A 21,657-nucleotide genomic window follows, 5' to 3' on the forward strand; every position below is an offset into this window, starting at 1 on the left:
CTATTTTTAATTTTAAGGGCTGGGAACTTTTTGGTATACCTAAGTAATTCATTTCTGTTAATCCATTAGTTAAAGCATCCCCTTATTAAGTAGTAATCAAAAGTTTACCAAGTGTGTATCTACAATGTTTGTGTTCAATAGCTTGAATACTTCATGTTCCGTATTTAACTTTTACCCGTGGGTTGGTACTAGTTACCATTCTGAGACCCGTGCAAAATATGTGTGGTAGGAAAGTGAGAAAATAAAAAATATATATCTCAGCCGGTGAAAGATATTTATTTTACACGTAAGTATTTCATGTTGGTATTATGCCAGAGCACATTACAAAATAATTTCAAAGATTAGATAGATATTGATGTTGATTCTGAAGGCAGAAATTCTAATTTTAACGCTGTCAAACTAAAAAAAATGCTAGCATAAAATGACATTTACGGAAACAATCATAGAGTCGAATTTTAAACAAAGAAATTAAGGTTTTGACATCGCTAAATTTAAAATTTCTGCCTTCAGAATCGATATCATTAATTTAACTTAAGCGAGGCAATGATTTGGTAAATTTGTTTAAATAAATCTTAATATGTATAGGTATAGCTATCTAGTCAAAATTATAACTAGTAATAACTTAATTTAACAATTATTGCTAACGGATTTGTTTGCATACTTATCTATGTACTGATAAGAAAGTACCAATAAGTACAAAAACAAATATATGTTTATGATATCATTTAATGCTATTTTACATTGATGGGAAATTCAGTGGTCTAAGTTTAAAAACTAAACTCATTATCCACTACCTATGTATGCTACGAAGTTATTATTACTTGATTAGGTAGGTAGATAAAATTATCCTATATCGTAATCGTACTAAAATCATTGTAAAAAATCTCTACACACATGATCATAACCCAAATTAATTTAATTACTTACTTACATTCATAATATACTTTTACCAACTAGTGTTGTAATTTGATTACAATTAGATATATAGGTAATAATAATAATGTATTCATTACATTGGCTGAAAAGGTATATGAGGTGGTTATACCTAATAATACCTTTCATTATACAGCAGGGTAGCAAACGTGGTAGGTAGGTACTTAAGTAGGTATGCTATAAACAGGCAATAAGCAGCTGCATGTAGGTAGGTTAATCATGCTTCGAGCTGCTTTTAAAAAACAATTTTCACAAATTCGTCAGAAAAAACGAATAATCTATCAAGATATTTTAATTTTTAAAACAACATCGAATCGAAAAAGTCGTAGAACAAATGACTAGGGTACTTCTACATTCATACATACTACCTACATACCTAAGAAATTTTAATGAGCGGTTACATTAGCACTGGTATATTGGAAAACGACTACTGGGATTAACTATGTGATTAGTTTCACCGAATTTTCGTACATCGAAAGATTTTTGACTTAAATAAATAGATAGGTATTCAATTTATATTCCATTTTTGTTTCGATACATTTGTTTGTTTTAGAAGCTATATTTATGGATAAGTACATTTATATTAGTTATGAAATTACATATTTGTTTGTAATAGTATGGGTAGCTTTATATGGTATCTTTATTAAGGTACGTACTAGGTAATTAGAGATTTTGCAAACATAAAATGGCTGTTGGTAGGTACCTAATATAAGATGAGAAACTTTTAAAAAATACAAAGGTAAAACATCTGAATATTTTCTTGGATATTTGGATACCTACATTATACAACACCTAAATCAGTATAAAATATTTTAAAGCATGCACTAAGATTTTAGACTAAATTACCTATTTACAAAAGCATTCTTACAGCTGTTTCACAGCGTGTTTACCTACTTTATTTTTATTATTGCATTGTTATTTGCATAAATTGTACCACTCGGCACTGCTTATACTTATTCTATGTATAAAATGCTAAGATCTTCGTATAAATTAGGACCCAGGCATATTTTTAGTTCAATGTAGGTTGTCTCATACCTACTTATAAGTAGTAGGTATTAAAAGAAATACATATTTGATCATCATAAGTAATTAGGCAAGTATATTGCTTATATTCTGTAAAGATGCTCATACTTATTTATTACATAAGTACATTACACAGAACCTTTATGTAGATCAACCAATGCTTAAATATGTTTATTACTCATAAAAATGGTTGCTAGGTATCGTACCTATGTATTTTAAAGTAGGAAAATTTTGAAATGTTATTAGTGCATATGAGTTCCCTGTATATGTATAGATTTAATTATATTAATTTATCGACGATCTAAGCAATATCTGAAAAATTATGATAACAATAAATAGCTCTACCAGCTAAAATACTTTAAAAGCAAATTATTCCATAATTTTAACTTTAAATACAATAAATTATTTACACTTAAAACTACACTGTCGGGCAGTTGTGTCAACTGGATTATCTGTTTGTAAAATTCATTACATAATATATATAATAGATTGATAGATATTTTTTGAAATAAAAGTACTTAGGTCCTTAGTCCATTTTAAGCAAAAAATACAATATTTTAAAATATGTATGTAAGTATACTTATCAATGAGTTTACTCCCCTTTACCTTTGCCTACGTATAAATATTTGATTTTAAATTCATGCTTAGATACATTTATATAAGTATTAGGTAAGTATAAATAAAAATAAGTAAAGTAAATTGTATGTTTTAACTTCAATTCATAATTATCTAATACACTGAAATAAGTTTATTTCTAATATGCGCTAGTGATATCATTTAGGTATATTATAATTACAAGAATTTATTAAAATATGTGGTAAAATAGCAGCGTTGCGATGGCGCTAAGGCGATATAATTAATGATTGGCATTATTTTAATGTAAATTCTACTTACTTGAATAATGTAATCCTAATAAAATTTAAGTTTGCTCTAAGCCAAAACAACAACTACCTTCCTGAGAATATGCTTATTGAATTTGACGTTGTCCGCTTTCTGACGAGGGTGGCTTCCACTGAAACAAATGAAAAACTTTTTAAATTTCGAACATAAACCATAGACACATACCTACACAAAAAATATATTTCACCGAAGTAAATTCGACAAAAGTATTTTCGGCGAAATGTATTTACCTACATTTTGTTAATGTTCGGATTGTAGCAACCATTCAAAGTGAATGAGAAGTAAATAGAAAAGAAGAGTATCAGAAATTAGCTAATTATCTCACGGGCAATGAAAAGGTTCCACATAGAAAAGCACCAGATTACTCCTAAACAGAAAATGACGCCTTATGTGCAACATTGAAGTACATTTAACAGAGCGTCAGGATATTACCAACTAATAAAATACGATAATATTGTGTTCAAATTTCAAATTAAATGTTTGAAACAATTTTGGTTCTTTAGTCTTGGCATTTTGTGAGTGGAACTTTTTCATTGCCCGTGAGTGTATGTCGCCAAAAAACAAGATAGTCACTGGTAGTCAAGCCAAGATAGTCTTGGCGGCGAGGCAGTACGTCCGCTCCGGGGTCACCACGTGGAAGGTACTTACTGGTAGAGTCTTGCGGTGTGAGCGGTCGCTTGAGCGTCTGCTGTATGACGGCGAGCCAGCCGGCGCGGTCCTCGTGCGTCATGGCGGCGAGGCAGTACGTCCGCTCCGGGGTCACCACGTGGAAGGTACTTACTGGTAGAGTCTTGCGGTGTGAGCGGTCGCTTGAGCGTCTGCTGTATGACGGCGAGCCAGCCGGCGCGGTCCTCGTGCGTCATGGCGGCGAGCCAGTACGTCCGCTCCGGGGTCACCACGTGGAAGGTACTTACTGGTAGAGTCTTGCGGTGTGAGCGGTCGCTTGAGCGTCTGCTGTATGACGGCGAGCCAGCCGGCGCGGTCCTCGTGCGTCATGGCGGCGAGGCAGTACGTCCGCTCCGGGGTCACCACGTGGAAGGTACTTACTGGTAGAGTCTTGCGGTGTGAGCGGTCGCTTGAGCGTCTGCTGTATGACGGCGAGCCAGCCGGCGCGGTCCTCGTGCGTCATGGCGGCGAGGCAGTACGTCCGCTCCGGGGTCACCACGTGGAAGGTACTTACTGGTAGAGTCTTGCGGTGTGAGCGGTCGCTTGAGCGTCTGCTGTATGACGGCGAGCCAGCCGGCGCGGTCCTCGTGCGTCATGGCGGCGAGGCAGTACGTCCGCTCCGGGGTCACCACGTGGAAGGTACTTACTGGTAGAGTCTTGCGGTGTGAGCGGTCGCTTGAGCGTCTGCTGTATGACGGCGAGCCAGCCGGCGCGGTCCTCGTGCGTCATGGCGGCGAGGCAGTACGTCCGCTCCGGGGTCACCACGTGGAAGGTACTTACTGGTAGAGTCTTGCGGTGTGAGCGGTCGCTTGAGCGTCTGCTGTATGACGGCGAGCCAGCCGGCGCGGTCCTCGTGCGTCATGGCGGCGAGGCAGTACGTCCGCTCCGGGGTCACCACGTGGAAGGTACTTACTGGTAGAGTCTTGCGGTGTGAGCGGTCGCTTGAGCGTCTGCTGTATGACAGCGAGCCAGCCGGCGCGGTCCTCGTGCGTCATGGCGGCGAGGCAGTACGTCCGCTCCGGGGTCACCACGTGGAAGGTACTTACTGGTAGAGTCTTGCGGTGTGAGCGGTCGCTTGAGCGTCTGCTGTATGACGGCGAGCCAGCCGGCGCGGTCCTCGTGCGTCATGGCGGCGAGGCAGTACGTCCGCTCCGGGGTCACCACGTGGAAGGTACTTACTGGTAGAGTCTTGCGGTGTGAGCGGTCGCTTGAGCGTCTGCTGTATGACGGCGAGCCAGCCGGCGCGGTCCTCGTGCGTCATGGCGGCGAGGCAGTACGTCCGCTCCGGGGTCACCACGTGGAAGGTACTTACTGGTAGAGTCTTGCGGTGTGAGCGGTCGCTTGAGCGTCTGCTGTATGACGGCGAGCCAGCCGGCGCGGTCCTCGTGCGTCATGGCGGCGAGGCAGTACGTCCGCTCCGGGGTCACCACGTGGAAGGGGAAGCGCGCCTCCTTGCAGCCGTTGCCGGTGTTGGACACCTTTATTAGGTAGCCGTTCGATTCGTGACCTGAAATGCATTGAAGGACTCTAAATAAGTATAAAATAGGGATAAGTTGAACAATGTGTGCAAATGCTTCAGCTTTTCTTGCAAAAACAGTGTAGGTATACATTGAACTCCCGAGTTAATTATGAGGTAAGTACATTATTACCAGAATATGTGGGTGGATTTCAACAAGTCCTAAAAAATCTTCATTTCCGTGGACATTTTTATCTTTAGGTTTTTAATATCAAATCAACGCTTTTATTAAAGTTTTTGTTACTGTTAGTGTTCTAACTTAATGGCTAGCAGATAAGTTAAAAACTTAACGAGATACAGATGGTTAAAAATTTCGTGCCACGGCGATGAAACATGCGTTCACGGCAATGAAACAAGCGTCCACGGCAATGAAACAAACGTCCACGGCAATGAAACAAACGACCACGGCAATGAAAGAATCAAGTCACTGCAATTTTTAAAGAAGTATCTGTGAGGGAAACGCAAACTTAGACATACCTACTATGTAAGGTAGAAATAATATTTAGATAGATATTGGAACGAAAAAAGAACGACATACATACATATACTCTCGCCTGTCTTCCAGAGGGGTAGGCAGAGACTTTGAAACTCATTATTAATGATTAGAACGACATTATGTATAAAATAATAAAGAATGTAAGGTAAACGCAACGTTCACAACATATAATTAACCTTACCTATAAAATCTATATTTTCATTAAGTATCATATTCAATTCGTATATGTACTGTTCATTTTATGTAAAATTCATAAAAATATACTATCATATAATGACATAATCTGTGCTGAATTAAATAACACCGGCAAAACCCCTAGCACCAAAACCTAAAGATAGGTGCAGTTAGGTGCAGCTGTTCATGAACAGAAAAGCGGGGCGCAGTTATGCGTCTCCCCACATAGCACCAAAACCTAAACCCTACGACGAGCAAAGTGAGGAGGAGCGAAGCGTCTGCCCATGTAAGAGCGCTGGTCAGTCGGGTAAGCGCCCGCTTCTCACGCAAGCGATGCGGGTTCGAATCCTGGCGCTGACATGTACCAATGAGTTCTTTTAACTTAAGTACAATGTATATGAATGCTCTTTTGGTGAAGAAAAACATCTTGAGGAAACCTGCATATAGATAGATAGATAGAATATATCATATCTAGACTGCATATCTAGATTTAGCACATCTAGATATGTGAACCCACCAACCCGCAGTGGACCAGCGTGGTGGGAAAATGGTCCAAGCTTAGGAATGCAGTTTAGATCTTGGGGATATGCACAAAGGTTCCACTCGAGAGAGCCAGGTGCAGGTTCTTACACCCCCACAGAGAATATAATAGAATAGCACTATATGGGGAGACGCTCCGCTCCGCTTAGCTGTGAACTGCTTGGCTTTTGACGAACATGTGCACCTAACCGCTCCTGCTCGCTTTTCGCGTTATCGCTCATATCTTTAGGTTTTGGTGCTAGAGGTTTTGATGGGGGATAGAATATTTTATGAACTTATGCTAAATGATAGTTTATTTTAATTGTTATAATAATAAATATGAAATGTATGTTATCATCATCAGCCTATAATCATCCACTAATGGTCATAGGCCTTTCCCCAAGGAGCGCCACATTACTCGGTCCTCGGCCTTCCTATTCCAACCACTACCTGCTACCTGCCTAAGCCTGCATATTTTGACCTTAGTCCTCTGACGGACAACCTCTTTTCTTATACATACAATCCATTAGATAAACCCCAAGCGTAGCTCTCTCCATAGCACGCTGAGTGACTTTAAATCAGTGGACCAGTCCCACCGTCAGTGACCACGTCTCTGCACCTTACGTCATTACTGGCAGGGCGCACTGGTTCAAGACCGTTGTCTTCAGGCTCTGAGGAATGGCCGAGGAGCATAATATGTAGCGATGATTCCCAAATGCAGCCCAACACAGTTGGATGCGCTTTTTAGCCTCTTTGTCAAAGTTGCTTCTGCCCTAGCCAAATAGTCTGCTTGAGGTAGACATAATATAGTTGTCTCACCAACGATCACCGGCTCCGACTTGATGTGAACATTCTACATGACTTTCGTCTTGCCCAACTTCATACTGAGGCCTACACGTTGGCAAGCAGCATTTAGGCCACTTAGCGTCCAGCTGAGTTCCTGCAGAGATGTATGTTCTATGCTATTCTATTATCTGCTGGGGGTGTAAGTACCTGTACCTGGCAATGAAAACATATGTCACGGAAATGAATAACCTGGCCACGGAAATGAATATCCTGGCCACGGAAATGAATAACAAGGCCACGGCAATGAATACAAATAATTTTACAAGACATGGCGATGAAATTTTTTTCATTACCGTGACTTTTTTTTCATTTCCATAGCAAATTTTGGCCATGGAAACCACGGAAATGAAAGCATGGCGATGAAAATCAAGGCATTAAATATAAATAACAAAAAAAGTAATAACAATTCGCAAAAACAAATCCTTTATAAGGTAAATATTTTCAAAATGCTTTATTTTGAATGCTTACTCAAGAAGACAAACTTAATTTTACAGAAGTTATATCTATCCACGGCGATGAAAGAAAAAATGTCCAGTCATCAAAAACAAATATGACTTTCAGTATAGGGCGAAAACGCGGGCACCTGTGTACCTCTTTCTACGTCGAGCAGTTATGCCAAACTTGTAAGAAACGATTAGCGCACCGAGGGGGGTACCAAAGTTCATAGGTAAAACAATATCCTTGATCATGTTTAGGACACGGCGATGAAATGTAGTTCTGGGACACATGAATTTTCACTTACCGTTCGTTATATTCTTTATTTATTTGAATAAATGTATTCCATAACAATACTTTAACTATTAAGGTATGAAATGAAACTATGTTTTAATCTAAATACTCAATATTTTTTCATCAATGAAGAATAATACAAAACGAGATGACCTGGGGACAAACACGGCAATGAAAGATTTGGAGGTTTCATAATTTTTTTTAACGTATCTATTAATCCTATTAATAAAACATTTAAGGCTCCACATAGATTACTATTTCACTTAACCGGAAAAAAATAGTAGAAAATTCGAACTTTGTTTTTTAGTACCAATTACATTGATGCCACGCAATTTTTGGCCGCGGGAAATTCACCCATGTATACGTAGCATTGCTTGTATTTTAAAGGAATGATGCATCGGGTATTCTAAAGGAAAATTCACGTCCTTACGTCCAACGTATGTTATGTGTACCTACTGCACTATCATAAACCTAACCAATTCAAACACTCACCCAAATAAATTTCTCCTTTCGGGTACGCATCTAATGGCTCATCATGGTACATGAGTTTTCTGTTATCGAGCGTGAACCATCTTCTCCTATGCGCGTCAGACGCTCTAGGCCCGGTCTTCCACAGCCAGCCTTCTCTCGCGAAGTCTTTGGGAAGCCGTAAGAGTAACTCTGACTCTGACGCGGCGGGGAAAGCCACTTGCAGCTGGTGGAGCTTGGCGCATCGTATCGCCATGTACCTGGGGGTAATTAATTAGGACACGGTAAGTAAAATGACCAAAATACCTACGTATGGCAAGTTATGTTTATCATCCAAAGTAGTCCATCCAGCCTGGCCAGCTAGTGTAAAAAAAGGTAAGTATTTTTTTTATTGGGGCTGAAGCCTTGTTTACTTAGGCAAAGTTACTTGGTTGCCCGTGTACTGAGATAAGTAGCGCCCCTATTCTATTCTATTCTATTCTCTGTGGGGGTGTAAGTACCTGCAACTGGCTCTCTCGAGTGGAACCTTTGTACATATCCCCAGGGTCTAAACTGCCTTCCTAAGCTTGGACCATTTCCCACCACGCTGGTCCACTGCGGGTTGGTGGGTTCACATATCTAGATGTGCTAAATCTAGATATGTGCAGGTTTCCTCACGATGTTTTCCTTCACCGTAAGAGCGATGGTATACATTGTACTTAAGTGAAAAGCACTCATTGGTACATGGCAGCGCCGGGATTCGAACCAGCATCTCTTGTGTGAGAAGCGGGCGCTTACCCGACTGAGCTACCAGCGCCCCTATTTATTTCGACTCTTTTTCGATAGAAAAGTCGTCGATAGTAAGTCTGTTAAATAGCCTTTTTAAGCCCTAGATATAGGGCTTAAAAAGGCTATTTAACACGTTCACGGACAATCCGTTGAGGGCCGTAATTATGTATCCTTGTAATATGACTACGCGCCTGTGGCCGTCCAACTTCTATTGATTGAAACCGACGAACCGTCAACAGCCGTATCATTTCCGTATTCTTAACAGGAGATGCATGATTTAGTGTCGTATTGTGCTAATTCATTTGTTTCTAGGTGTCATAACAAAGAACTTGTCGGGGTTTCTTTTGCACACACATAAGTGAACTTTATAGTGACATACCGTCTGTCGCCGTAACCGTTACAAATAAAAATAACCTTCCAGAAGTTAGTGTCACGGCGCGCGCGTCGCGGAAATGTTGTGTAGAACGGGTGGTAGTCTGGTAATTTTTGTGGCAAATTACGAGGTAAATTAATAATAAATCGATAAATATCATACTGTTTTGCATATAGGATACCTACCTATTCGATTCAAATACTATAATTACTTAAATGGAACATAGAAAAGCGAAGATATAACTGTAATGAGGAACTAGAAAATTTTAGCTTTTGTCTATGAACCCCTTTGTTTAATCTTACTATATCAGCTTTATTTATTGTAAATAGCATGCTAAAAGTGGAACTTTGTATCTGAAAAACGTCCAAACCTATTTGAAAATGATTCGGTCCTTGAAAAAAACTGGCGGCTGCCGCCTGTAGCCGTAGATGTCACTATACGCATTGTTGGATATGCATGATGTGGCGGACCGCTTGTAGACGATACCGTCTATGGCCGTAACTGTCACATTACGTAAATAAAATATGTTGAGATACGGCAATACGTTTCAAGGCGGAACGATAAAATGTATGGGATTTTTAGGTGTCATATCAAAAACTTTATCCAACCATCAATTGTCCGTGAACGTGTTAACAGACTGGGACAAAGAAGCCTGACCCCTCTTAGGTAGCATGGTCAGTCTTACTCTGAATGTATAAAACGTCAACTAACCAGCAATTAATGACCTCCGGGTCCTCGTGGTACACGTAGATGTGCCGCGTGGTGCCGTCCTTGAGGAAGGTCAGCTGCATGGAGTTCATGTGCCCGATCTTCTGCGGCGCGAACGCAACGTTCAGCTCGGAAAGCTTCAGGATGCCCTTGGGCTCTTTGTGCTCCTTTACGTGGTATCTGGAAGGAGATTGGGGTTTATGTTGTTAGTGATGTAAGGTTGTTTTATGGTTTAGGTCATGGAAGTTCTACTTCCATGATTTAGGTAAGTATTAAAAGGATAAAATATGATTTATTTCCCCCTTTATCAATGGATTAGCAATATCTGCTCATATAGTAAGCAAGTATACTCAGAATGGTAAACCTCAATATTCACCATAAATTACTCATTTACTTGTAAGGTCACCAACTTCCTGGTAGCCACCTGGGTATTTTTAGATCTCATTTTTACTAAAGGTTAACTGTGGGCATAGTCTATGACTGTGGGATAAAATATAACAGCACATTTTGTCAAGTTGGTGCAATAAGACAAGGAACAAATAAATATTTGAAGGAAGAAATAAGTAAGTAAGTACTTACAAATCTCTATTTCACAAAATTGTGATAAGCGAATTAGGTAGGTAGGTACCTACGTAGAAAGATAATAAATAATGATAACAATCTTAAGACTATGTGGCCCTACGTAGGTAGAGGTATTTACTTGAGTTTGCGGATACTGTGACGTGCATGGGAGGTGTGGAAGTTTTACTAATAATCATCACGTTACACGTCATAGCAGATGTTGAGTTTAGTTACGCACATTCTTATCTATCTAATCTCCAATCAAATAGGACAGTGAACAGTGGGTTTTTCGAGAGGTTTTATAATCCTATCCACTTACCTATAGGTCATGTTTTTGTAGGTCAGAAAGCCATAATTTATGTAGTGACATACCAGCACCTACTGACTACAGAGCAATGCAATGACTCATCGATGAATCATTTTCGAAGTAACGACTTTCGATGTGACGTTGTTATGAAACCGGTACCTTACCACATTTCACTTCTCTTTATCGAAATAATATTTTAATTATTCTTACTACGATGCCCACACAACTAGTCAAATGAAGAACTCCCTCCAGGTGATGCTATAGGTGCCTAAGTATCAAGAAGTTATCAAAGAATATCACCTGTGGGACAAATTAAATTGTTTCTCATTGGCGATCACGATTCCGATGGCGACTCTTCTCCATAGGTATATTATCTTCTCCCTACTCCCTACACCATATATTTCGCGCTTCCACACCATAACTTTTTACTGCTCGAACGGAGTAAAACCTCGCATACAGCTACCGTTCCGCCACTACATAAGCAGCGTCGCTCGTCTGTCAAACATCTCTCAGATCTCCATACTTTACACAAGCGAGCAGAGATGCTTTCATCATCGTCATCACGACCCATTACGTCCCCACTGCTGGGGCAAGGATCTCCTTCTAATGAATGAAGGGTGTAGGCCTAGTCCACCACGCTGGCCAAGTGCGGGTTGGTGGATAGAGATGCTTAGCGATTGTTTATTGCTAATGTTCAGTGGTGGTAACCCCACAGCTACGCAGAAACTCACTTGAGCGTGTCGTCAGTCTCGTTGAGTATGAACTTGCGCAGCTGGTAGCGGCTGTCCTCCTTGCCTCGCTTCATGAGGAACCCCTCCATGGTGCCGGACACGTAGCTCTGCCGCTCCGGGTGGCAGAACTCTTCGCGTTCGTACTTCGCGCGGATCCACTGCTCGATTAGTACTCTGTAAGGGGAGGGTTAGAATTTTATTATGGTAGAGGTTGGTGGATTGTTTGGAATTAGAATGTCGATATGTGTAAGAATCACGTTTAAGGTCTATCTCCTCATTAGTATCTACATATAACTAAGGTAAGTAAGTATATATTCTAGTGTTAAACAATATAGATATTAAACAAAATTAAACTGTTCTCATTGTCTTTCGCACTACCTATCACTTTCTCCACAACGCCCAAGGTTAACTGGAAGAGAATGCTTTTAGCATTAAGTTCGCCTATGTACAAATTAATTTATGTGCAATAAAGAATTTAATAATAACTGTTTTGGGGGGCCCCTTTTATGTGTGTGCGAGTCATCCCCTGCCTTTTTATCCGTGTGTGAAACATATAGGTCAGGCAGGGGCCATAGTCCTTCCATAGTCCCAGTTACCCAGTCCATTTAGCACCCCCTTCCATAACCCTGTTATTAGTTTTCTCCATATCCTACAATAGTCCTGCACTAACCGGGGATTTTCCTTGGGTTTACTTCTATAGTCTGCACAGGGAAAATCGTCGGTTGGTGTCACATTTCATATAGATTAATGTTGTCAAACGGGCCTCTACATGTTGGCTTCGGCCCCATGCACGCCTTCCAAATGCCCGGGACCCCATGGTCCCGAGATGGTAAAGACACAACATAATAATAATAATATAACTTGTGTCCGCACCACCACGTATTCATACGATCTAACCTTATCTAACCCTTAGTCCTGTGCAGCGCTGCGTCTATCGGACTTCAGTGGTAACGAGGACTCTATCATCTATTGTCCCGAGCGCGACCATTGCTTTTCTAATAACGAGTGTTGGTAAAAAGAAACATTAGTAGCTCCTAATCATTAAGGGCGTCTTGCATAACAAAGTTAAATAAAATTAAATAGTTTATCTCTTGCTCTGACAGTATAATGTCAGAGCAAGAGGCAAACTGTTTAAATTTGATTAACTTTGTTATGCAAGTCACCCTAAGTATATTATGTGTATGTGTCAAGTTTAACCCAGAAATTGGCTGATCCCACTGAAAGGAGAGCCCACCATCAGCCTCATCTCATACTTACTGCGGGTCGTTCCGCACCGGGCGCCGGTAGCAGGGCGGCACGCGGTACTCGTACTTGGCCTTGGCCTGCGAGTTGCCCACCTCCTTCATGCGCTGCACTTGGGAGTCCTCCCAGCGGTCCAGCTTCAGGTGCTTCACCTTGGATGAGAAGGGGGGAAGTCGTAAGTGGTCACCGTATATACTTACTAGATGGAGAAATTAAAAAGGGTTGGTAGGTATATTGCCGAGTCCGCGTTGTTTTATGTTTCTGTATATATGGGAAACCTTTAGTCAAGGATATTTTTAAATTCGTGAAAAAATGGCTATATTAGATGTACTTATACTTAAATTTATTTTATTATTTATTTAATTATAGGTAAAATACATAAGAAAAAACAAGCTTAAAGATACTAAATAAAAGGATACGTTTGAATTTACAAATGTTGTAGAACAAAAGATGTCCAGAATGACGCCCTGGGCCACCCCCTTCGGCTTACTTGTGCTATATGCATAGGTAGGTAGTAAGAGGTGAGAGTAGAGAGTAGTTGGTAAAAATTTACGTTCAACAGAAAAATCTATATTTATACGATGAATAAAACATTTGACTCAAAGTCAACTTTTAACTTTAACTTTGGTTAAATACTTACATTTCCATACTCGAACCAACAACACAACATACCTTACTGATGTGGGCGCCCATGCTGCGGTGGATGCTGGCGCAGCGCATGCAGATGAAGATGCCCAGGTTGTACGACGCCCAGTCCGGGTCTGTGGGCAAATGTATCTGTGAGTAGGTACTGGGCATAGAAATAGCCGTGGGCAATTGTGGCTGTGAGTAGGTACTGAGCATAGAAATAATAGTACAGAATGGTGAACACACTTTATATTTCTACCTATGTAGAGTATTTCGTGTAACGAACGTTTTGCCCAAAAAAATTAACGAGGGCGAAACGTTACTTGTGTAATGTTCCATCAATGCCGAAACATTAACTATTTCGCAAATAATGAATTTAAACTACGACTGGATGTTCCCGTGGGATTTGTTGCGCCTTGGAGGGGTTTTCCCGTGGGATTTTTGAAAAAGTAGTCTATGAAATCATTCAGGGTGTCGGCTAACTTAGTGCCAAGCTTTGTTGTACCGATTGCGATTCACAGAATAATCAAGATAATTATTCTGAGTGTAGGTGAGCCTTAATATTGATATCGGCGAGCTGAGGGTAGAGGAGGATATCCACGTAAGCGAGGAGCGCGTGGGCACTTGGGACTTTTGTGTGAGCAGCCGTGGTGAGCAGACGGTCAGATGGAGGGAGTGATCGGTGCCGTGGGAGCTTGAGGACCAGGCGCGTGGAGCCGAGGCGGAACACCGTGTGCGAAGCTAAGTCACCTTTCTATTTACTTTTTGTCTCTCGTATATGATTGAGAAGTTATGCCTATTTTATAACCTAACCCACGGGTGCAATTCCCATCACACTGGTATAGGGATTAGATAGGTACTTACACTAAAAGTCTCCTACCTTGCTCATTCAGTATTTAGCTAGCTAGAGAAAACCTACACCACACAATTAAATGTAAATGTAGGATTGATTCCCTAGCTTTGGTTCAGCGTATTTTTGTTTAGAATAGGGACTTCTGGATGGACACAAATAGGCAGGTAACTTCATGTTTAGGATGGGGAAAGTAGTTACTTTATCATAAATAATAAACTAAATAATATCTGAGGCTTATACCCAGCGGTGAGCAGGTGCGGGCTGATGATGGTGATGATGATGATTATCAAATGTCTAAATCCTGACAATAGATCTCACTTCAAAAATAATAAATTCTTATCAAATAAAAAATATACACCTACCTTCAAATTTGTTCTATGGTTCTTTGTTCAAATTATTGATTTTTCATTAGGTAAATAAATACTTCTATAGAATCTATGCTATAGTAATTATTCAAAGAATAAAGTAGATACATACTTAAATAAACTTTTCAAAGAAGATTTATTGTAGTATCTATATGGCAGAGAAGATTATTTGACTTTGAGTTTAAAAACAAGTAACAGCGCAGGGAAAGAATTGATTGACGGAGAAATTTATTCTAAAAGTGTCAAGATATCACAAATAAGGGTTCTAGATACTTAAACTAAATCATTTCTGATCCTATATTACTCAATAAATACAAATGGCTTGAAGATAGATCAGATTCCTGTCCAATTTCCATATTTTCAGAAAGTTATGTAAATTCTAACCAACAAAAGTATTTGTTTCCTTGTTAAAGCAATAAATTCTTATGTAAAAAAGGATAGCAAGGACATAGTAGGAATAAAGTTAGCTAGGATATATTTATTACAACTATTTATAATATATTTGAATAAGATTATATAATATTCACTATATCATAACAATTATCCTATATTCTAATAAGATCAAAGAATATTCACTATTTCATATTATATATTTAATCTTTTAAAATAATAAATCACTTCCCACTTGGCTACAAAATTAGAGTCATATTATTATATTTTCAAATACTTATCTATTATGAAATTCATGATTTAATAAAGTTACTATACTGTAAATTATTGAACTATTCTAGTTTCAGTTAATTTATGATTATAAATAAAATTGTCCCCTTTAGCTTTGACAACATGTATTCATGTTGATTTATTTACATGAAATAAATATAAAACATGTAAATATATAAGGTTAGGAGCAAGGGAAGTGATTAATAAGTTGGTCGGAGGAATGTCCAAGTCAATGGTTGTGTTCCACGAGGGCTCCGATTGAATATTTGCTATTATTTATCTATTTTAGTCTTATATATTGATTCAATCGGGTGTAGTGATCAAGGCCTACAAAGCGTATGGAGGGGCTTCCCTTATTAACCAACACCAAAAAACATTATTATCTATATTATTATCTTTATGTACTTACCTGTAAATATGTATTTATCGTACAAATAAAAGTTGTACATTAAAGTTGTAGTATATAGGTCAATAATTATAGGCAGGTAGGATGTATGTAATCAATTCTAGGTCATAGTTTTATTTAATTCACTATTCTTTCGTTTATTGGGTTACAACACAACGTAGGGTTTCCCTGGATGTTTCATGGCCAATTCAAAGCAGTATTTGTTTCACTCTTATTTCACTCAGGTTAGTTTTGTTGGGTGTTTTCAAATATCTTCTTAGTAAATTCCATTAGATATTAGGCAGGTGGTAGGGCGAAACGTTACACTTGGGCGAAACATTCTAAGGGTTGACCGTTCACTGTGGATGACTGTGGTTCAATCAACTGTGGATTAACGTTTCAGACAAAAAATTAGTGCAGCAAGGCACCGATAGTAATTCGATTCGAATAAAAATATTGTAAGTAGTACCTAATATTTTCCCTCTTTCTACTAGGGCAATTTCATAAAAAAATTATGTGTTGAACTTGCCTAAATAAATAAAATTGAGCTCAGCGTTACCCGTAATATTTATTTGGGTGATTTTATGGGTATTATAATTTTATTATATGTTAAGAACTTAGGTATATGCCTTCACTGTGACTCGGTTCTACTACATCATTAAAAAAAACCTCGCATAACTTTTGTTCCAACTTTAAGCATGTCTCGAGTCGGGAGTGTTAAAACTGTCATTATTTTTAAGCTACCTATCCAAAATCGGACGGCGATAATATGTAATTATACATATTGGAAGTTTAACGGTCTGGGTTCTACCTTTTTTGGCATAAGATTTTTTTGCCTAATCTCGTATTGCATAGTAACGTTTGGTCAAAGTCTCGTTTCGCCGAAAATCGTATGGCATAAATCTCGTTTAGTAAAAAGTTATTTCGCATAACATTGTTTAGCCTAATAATGGTATGGCCAAATCTTGAATAGCCTAATAATGCTATGGCATAGGTTTATACAAAGTAATAACATTCGTTTGGCTTTAACTTTGACGGAGCGTCTCCCTACATAGCGCAAACTGGTGCCTTGTATTGTTTCCGCTGTTTGGAAAACGCTCCGCTCCGCTTCGCTGCGCTTTCGCTTTGGTTTTGATGAACATGTGCACCTAACACGCTCCTCCTCGCTTTGCTCGTCGTCGCACCTATTTTTTGGTTTCGATCTCATGGGGTTTGTAATAATTATATTGGTCGTTAACTTTCGATTTTTTAACATACAATATCGTGATTTTCGGGATGTAGGAGAAAAATACCACAATTTGTACATTTACTACATACTTAATATATTATTTATTAAGATAACATTAGGAGAAACAAGATTATACATAGGTATAGACGAACATAAATTTGAGCAAACGAAACTTAGGTGTTTAAAGATTGTGCCTAAAGAGTTTTAGACGAAACGAGCCTTATGCCACATAAGTCTTGGCAAAGTGATGGTTCGGCCAAAAAAGTTTAGACCATACGAGTTATGCGAAATGAGTTTTGGTCAATAAAGATTATGCCAGATGAGCGGAACCCCTGCGTGCGATGTAGTGGTCAGATTTTAATACAATATTATTAATAACTTGACTCTCCACTTATAATTAACTTTGTTCACATTGTTTATGAATGATTGTGAGCAATGTTTCCCGTAGCTTTGGTCTTCCAAAACAAACCTTTATCATTAAATGGGTTGTAATGATAACCATTACATTCCACAAACAACTACGTAATCATAAATTCTTAGATATAAGTACACTGAATGAAGAAATATTAAACGTTAAATTTGTTCTCTCTACTGAGGTGATTAATAATATTATCAATCCCTATATGTTTGTATTATGTTGTATGAAATAAGTATGTAAGAAAAGCCAATACATAGAATTGAAATTATAGAGATAAATGGGCCCTTAGTTTAACGTAACACTCACGCCCTATACATTTATACCCACTCTCTTGCGGGGTAAGCAGAGTGGCATTATCAATATTGTCAAACCCGCTTTTGGCCCGTGCTATTTAGGTACATACGAGGCAAATGACAATGAAGCCATTTTTTTTACCAAAAGCAGACCTAATAACATTATGAGTGTTTAAAATCTCTGTCGGAACCTAACCGGGCACCATCAGTAATTTGGCAAACCCTTACAATGCTCTATTTGGCTTACACAATTATGCAGTTGGTCTAACGACAGAGGGGAGGTGACGACAAAAGTATCTTTGATTGAGCTTGCCGCACTTTAATATAATTATAACAATTAACATCAACTTAATTGCACCAATCCTGAAAAATAAGGTTTCTTTTGAAAATTTTATAGTTATGTAGTTCTATAGTTTCTTTAAATTGTAGTTTTCGTTAGTTCATACAATAGTTTCCAAAGATAATAGGAACGATGTCACACCTTGAGTAAAAGAAGGCAGGCGTACCCCAAGGATTCAATCTAGGACCTATTTTTGTTACTATTTAACTTTTCTGTGTAGTATATTCCTGCCGGTTCTATATATTTCACTCTGGTTACGTGTACTTCTATGGTTTCAAGAACAATCAGGTATACTACCTATTGCTGCAACATCCCGATTAGATTTGGATAAAAATATCTACCTCGTAACCGATTAATTTGATCGTAGTTAGGTGACAGGAACACGCGACCGTCACCATTAAAATTGTTGATAAAATGCCTATCGGAGTTGTGGTGGAGTAACGGATAAGGTCTCAGCTCTCATTCGTGAGGATTTAACATGCCCATTGCCCAGAATCTACGAATATCAATACCCCAATCCCCCCTATCCTGCCAAATTCGTGAAAATCGGTACCAGCGGCTAAAGGTACCGATTTCCCAAGTTTCGGTCGGCTGCATGATTTAATTAAGTATACTCTTTGTCAAGGCAATATACAAAAATCCATGTTGGCGATGCTACCCAGAATTATCTAGACGGTTTTATAATTCTAAAATAGGCAGCAATGTCTCCCACTAAGTGATTAAATTAACTTATTGAGTTCATAACAACAACGAAACTTAAAATGTAGAGATGTTTTATGTTTACAGAATATATCTACTTGACAACTAAATATTGGAGGTTTGCTATACTATATATTGTTTTGTAGTTAGTACACATCCGTGTTTACGACAGTAGCAGGTACACAGTGACGTCTCGTCGTCACAAGCTAAACGTACACAACTACACACACAAGTAAATGTGGCCTCTGCGCCACTCAGCCACTCGTAAATAACCTAAATAACACACAGCAGTATGTTTTGATCTTAATAGTTGTGTAATAATCACCACCACAAACACAAAGAACAATCTTATGACATCTATTAACTAGATTGCATATTTTTATCTACTATTGAGGCCTGCCTATCTACATACTACGTATGTTGTTTTTCTTACAAAAAATATATATTTTTCTTAAAAAATATGTACTATGACATTTGTAATATATATTCTTACTCGTGCATTATTCAAATGATAGTGATGTAAACTAATAAAGTTGTGTAAATTAACGATATAACTGTTTTTTTGCAAAATAAATACAGCCATAGGCATTGCGCCATTGAGATATTGTCATACAAACAAATTCTATTTTCAGGCTAGTAAGATGAACCAATTTATTGGCATCACCATATTTCTGTTATTTCACTACTATGATCAAATTAAGGATATTCAATATGTATTGATGATTTGTTTTGATTGAATGCATGTTACTCCGAGGTCAGTGAACTTCAATAAAGCATGGAAGCGTTTTACGCCCCCCGCCTTTACTCCCCATGGAAATACCACGCTACACTGGGAATTCACTATCGATAAAATGTAGAGTGTACATACCTTCAGCTCCACAATCGGCACACACATTATTTCCACTTTTCTTGAGTAACTCCAATAACAATCTCTCGTTATGATCAACCATCGTGGAAGTTTTGCATCAATAATGAAGACATGTATACTCTAGCGTACGTCGCCTCGAAAGTCGAACAACGCGTTCTCTGCCGCTGCGCGAGGGAGCGAGACTTCGACCGACGCGACTCTACGCGGTTCAACAAACGCCATTTCAGTGGAATCTCCTATCCTGCTCTAAAGCCCCTACGCCATGGAGGATGAAAGAGATAGGGAAAAAGGTCCAGTTTCGGTACATGAATGAAACTTAGTCAGTTGTGTGCGTAGAATACTCGTAAATTGTAAAGTTGTTTATGTCTGTGTGTCGACGTAGTACGCGATACAAGAGCTCCCGTCTCGCGTAAATACTATGACAAGTGACAATGTAGAGCAGAATTGTGAAGCATGCATAGTAAAAGTGGTCCACTTTAGACTATTGAAGTATAAAAACAGTAAATGAAGATGAGTTCTAGATATTAACAATTTCTAAATACTAAATATATGCCCTCCCTTGACGCTAATGCGCTTGATTGACGTAAAAAGTCGAAACTCGTGTGTTTCAAGTAAATTACAATTTACAATACTCTCTATGAATTTGAGGGTAAAAATATTTTATTACTTTGCCCTTCAATCATCTATACTTACTACTTTGCCCCACATTATGTAAGGTCCTAAGTATATTTGCCCCATGATGGGGCCCCATCCCTAGTTACGAAAAATGAGTTAGTTTTAATATTTAGGATCACTTATTAAAACTTGACGTAAGTATACTTATGTATAAGTACATAAAATATTTAATTTGTGAATAAACGGTTGAAATTGTTTTGTGTTTTTTAAATTTGATTTTGCCTAGGTAGTTAGTAGTTACCCAAAACGGCTATACTTATATATTAGCTATATTTTATAATCAGTACAGTGATATTGAAAAAAAAAAATTAAAAATATTTATTTAAATTTAAGATTATGATACAAAAAGTATAGGTTGCAGTGTTTGGTAACAATTTAAAGGTGGTGATATAGCAATGGCTACCACACTAGGCTAGGCCTGTGTCGTGGACAGCCAATATTATATTAGTCATTCATCATAATAATATACGTGATATACAGAGTGTTGCAAAAGTGGTGTAGTAAGCCGCAAAGGGGATGACTCAGGGGATTATCCCCGTGAAACTATTTTATTTCTACGATATTTGGAAATTGGTGAACATAAAATTCAGCTTCCCATAATAGAAAAATTTATGCAGTACTCAGTAGTGAATTTTCAAAATTTATATCAGAAGTTGTTTACAATAACCCCTTCGAGTCACCCTCTTTTAACTAGGTAGCAGTAGGTACTACATTCTGTAGGTGCGATACATAATACAGTATTTACGTATGACTAAAACCAACCATACAGGAAAGCTGGGAAAGCACTATGACTAATGCTCTCTAATTGTCCCGATTCGAAGGGGGTGGGAAGGGGTACGTCCTATAATAATGTACTTACCTACATTATACTCACCCTTTATGATGATGACTCATTGTAGGTTTCATACGTGGACAGTCACGGCACCCTTCTTTGTAAACTGCGTAACCAAAAATTTCAATTTAATTAACAATTAAGTCACTAACGCGTTGATGCTACACGGGGGGTATAGTAACCCGAAAAGTAGGTAGGTATGTGGTACCTAAGTACTTCCTTTAGTAAAAACTAAAGTCAGTGCCGATCAGTCACTTCTTACTATATTTTTCTAAGGAGTCGCAAGGTTTTTTTACTCAAAAGTCGTTGCTCAACTCGGGGTAGTTATTTAGAATGACCCTCTGAGGTCTTTTCCTTTCGGCTTACTATATTTGCAACATACTGTAGTATACTAGTAGGTATACTATGTAAGTACTCTAGTTACCTATACCGGTTATTTTGGGTTCGATTTTCG

General features: G+C 38.6%; 1 protein-coding gene across 3 annotated transcripts; it reads right to left on the reverse strand.

Moving 5' to 3' along the window:
- Positions 1-1,468: 1,468 nt before the first annotated feature.
- On the reverse strand, positions 1,469-19,905 carry LOC105398126 (arf-GAP with dual PH domain-containing protein 1). 3 transcript variants are annotated; one of them, XR_007268024.1, is made up of 9 exons: positions 19,697-19,905; positions 13,633-13,721; positions 12,976-13,112; positions 11,719-11,892; positions 10,123-10,299; positions 8,295-8,530; positions 4,950-5,029; positions 3,505-4,816; positions 1,469-2,968 (listed from the first exon to the last, which is right to left on the reverse strand). XR_007268024.1 is itself a non-coding variant. In XM_038117155.2 (8 exons), exons 1-8 carry the CDS (start codon positions 19,776-19,778, stop codon positions 2,904-2,906), a joined length of 1,155 nt encoding a protein of 384 aa, XP_037973083.1. In that variant the 5' UTR covers positions 19,779-19,902; the 3' UTR covers positions 1,469-2,903. The 3 variants fall into 3 exon arrangements, 1 of the variants encoding a protein (XP_037973083.1); XR_007268023.1 differs by having other exon boundaries at positions 3,505-5,029; positions 19,697-19,903; XM_038117155.2 differs by lacking the exon at positions 3,505-4,816 and having other exon boundaries at positions 4,835-5,029; positions 19,697-19,902.
- Between the last annotated feature and the right edge of the window lie 1,752 nt (positions 19,906-21,657).

The sequence above is a fragment of the Plutella xylostella genome, chromosome 29, assembly GCF_932276165.1.
Source record: "Plutella xylostella chromosome 29, ilPluXylo3.1, whole genome shotgun sequence".
In the NCBI taxonomy this organism is placed as follows: Eukaryota; Metazoa; Arthropoda; class Insecta; order Lepidoptera; family Plutellidae; genus Plutella; species Plutella xylostella.